Source organism: Phoca vitulina, unplaced genomic scaffold (assembly GCF_004348235.1).
Source record: "Phoca vitulina isolate PV1807 unplaced genomic scaffold, GSC_HSeal_1.0 scaffold32, whole genome shotgun sequence".
NCBI lineage: Eukaryota > Metazoa > Chordata > Mammalia > Carnivora > Phocidae > Phoca > Phoca vitulina.
Window position 1 is genome coordinate 8216331 of NW_022589735.1, and position 2440 is coordinate 8218770.

At 55.9% G+C, this 2440-nt stretch overlaps 1 protein-coding gene across 3 annotated transcripts in view; it reads left to right on the top strand.

Moving 5' to 3' along the window:
• Nucleotides 1-828: 828 nt before the first annotated feature.
• FNIP1 (folliculin interacting protein 1) overlaps nt 829-2440 on the top strand; it is a 155104-nt gene continuing 153492 nt past the window's right edge. For 2 of the 3 annotated variants that reach the window (XM_032425424.1, XM_032425426.1), the window contains exon 1: nt 829-1034. In XM_032425424.1, the coding sequence (XP_032281315.1) occupies nt 943-1034 (92 nt within the window). In that variant the 5' untranslated portion in view covers nt 829-942. The remainder of the gene's footprint in view (nt 1035-2440) is intronic. The other variant, XM_032425425.1, reaches the window with a different exon arrangement.

Sequence of the window (2440 nt, forward strand, 5' to 3'; positions counted from 1 at the left end):
TTTGGAAAGCGGTTTTCCTCGTATTAAATCCATTTGTTTACAATTCCACTGTGGAATTCCCCTCTCCCTCCATACCTAGACGTTAAGATAGAGCTTAAATCCTATCGTTAGTTCTCACAAAAGGTTAATTCCTGTTGTCAGGGTTCGAGGAGCTAGTGGGAAAACCCGGAAGGCGGCCGCCCCAAGTCCCTGGCCGAGGTCTTCTCTGCTGGAGGTCAAAGCTGTGGCGAGTGTCTGGGCAGGGCTCTCCACCAGCCACGCGCTGTCAAGCTCTGAGCCCACACCCCTCGCGGCCCTGAGCGGGCAGGCCTGGGCCCCGCACTCAAAGTCTAGCCTAGGTCGCGCGCCTTCTCTGCTCAGGGGGCCGCTGGACTGGCCAGTAGCGCGACGGAGGTGCGAAACCTGGAGGCTGAGGAGGGGATGGCGGGGGAGGGTCGGCTGCTCGAGGAGCTCTAAGCAGCTCTCTTTGTCGTGGGGGCGGGGAGACGAAGCCTTCTGCATTCCAAAGTACCGGGCGTCGTTCCCGCACCGCCCCGCCGTAGCCTCACAGAGCAGCAGACAACGTCACGCTGAGGGACCGCGACCGGAGCGCGCTCCCCCTTCACTTCCCCAGCCACCTCTACTCCCCGCCCCTCCGGTCCTTTCCGCGCACACCCCGCCCCGTGAGCTGCCACGTGAGGGAATCCACTAGTCAGCCTATGGGGGCCAGCTCCGCCCTACGCCCCCGCCTTGCCCCCTGCTCCGCGCGCCGCCACGTGATGCGGCTCACCGCCAGCCAATGGACGCCGGCCTTGCCTCGCGCCCCGCCCCGCGCGCCGTGGCCGTTTGAAGTGACTAATTTCTGTCATATGACTGAGGCGCTCATGGGGGTGGCGGGGCTGCTCTAGGAGCGGGGGCCTAGCGAGCGCCCTAAGGAGCGACCCTGGTCTGGCCGTGGTCAGCATGGCCCCTACGCTGTTCCAGAAGCTCTTCAGCAAGAGGAGCGGGCTGGGCGCGGCCGGTCGGGACGCGCGGGACCCAGACTGCGCGTTCAGGTAGGGCGCTGCGGGGCGAGGGGTTGGGGGGGGGGGGGCGCCGAGCCGATGGCCTTGTGGGCTCCGCGCTCCAGATGTGCAGGGGCCTTCGGTGTTCGTGCCCGCGCGACAGCGCCACGCAGGGACTGGGACCTGGGCCCCGGTGGGGAGGGGCTGGGCAGCTGCGGACCTGCGCTGGCGGGTTGGAGCTAGGTCCTCTCGCCCCACCACCCCCATCCCGGCACTTGCCCCTTCCCCCTCCTCCCGGCCGGTTTGTTTACGTCCTGCCCGGCTGCCACGCGCGGCTGTGCCTTCCCCACCGAGCACCGCGGCCTGAGCGTAGGGTCCACACTCCTTTCTGGCAGCCAGTAGAGTTGGGAGCGGGCTGGGCTGGACCTCAGCCCCAGTCCTCGGGGCCCAGAAGTTCTCCCCTCCTCCCCGAGACCAGTCGCTCTGTGGGTGCTTCATTCCGGCCTGTTTGCTGTTGTGGGGAGAGCTGCACGTTTTGGGCAACCTTCTGAGGGTAGAAGGCTGGAGGAGCGAGTAGGCAAGGTCCCGTTCTTTCAGGTTTCTTGGAAACTAATATTGGAGGTGTGCAGTTACCGGAACGAGCGGTCTTATTGTTATCGAAGGAGAAAGGTGAAACCTAAGGTTATGGTACTACTGACTAGACTGAAGCAGGACCGAATCAGAGGAAGCACGGCCTTAGAATTGACCATAGAATCATCCCGTTACAACTGTTACCAGAAAGGAGTCTTGAAAAATTGAAAACGATAGCAAAATATTTTGTGGTATCACAGGCTTTATTAATTTTTGGTTGCAGTACCTGTTGCTGGTAGAAAAACTTCTTAGAATTGTAAGACAATGTAGGAGAATCATGAATTCAAGGTAAAATTTAGTCGCCAAACCACATTTGAAGAAGAGATTATGTCTTTCACATAGCCTTCATACTTGTTGCGGTGTGGAAACTTGTAAATATAACTAGGCTAAATGTCACATATCTCTCAAACCTGGTAGGACAGCAAAGAGCCCAGTTGTTCAGTAGTAGTAGGAAAAAATGAGAGTCTGTTAAATTTTGCAACAGGCAAAAGTTTGAAATGACTGTACCACACTGGTAAAAGGTTTTCATATTCTTAAAATTATTCACCCTCTCTCGGTAATGCAGGTCACATTACGGAATTGTAGTATTAAATGGAAAGAACTTAACTGGCTTTTAGAGGAAGAAAAATCACAATGTGAACATCTTGGAAAAGTGTCTAGGAAAACAGTTTTCTGGGTTTGGGTCTTTTCCACTGGGAAATATCTTGCCATACTCATCTAATGACTTTTAAAGAACATTTCTTTTCTTTTTTTTTTTTTTAAAGATTTTATTTATTTATTTGAGAGAGAGAGAATGAGAGACAGAGAGCATGAGAGGGAGGAGGGTC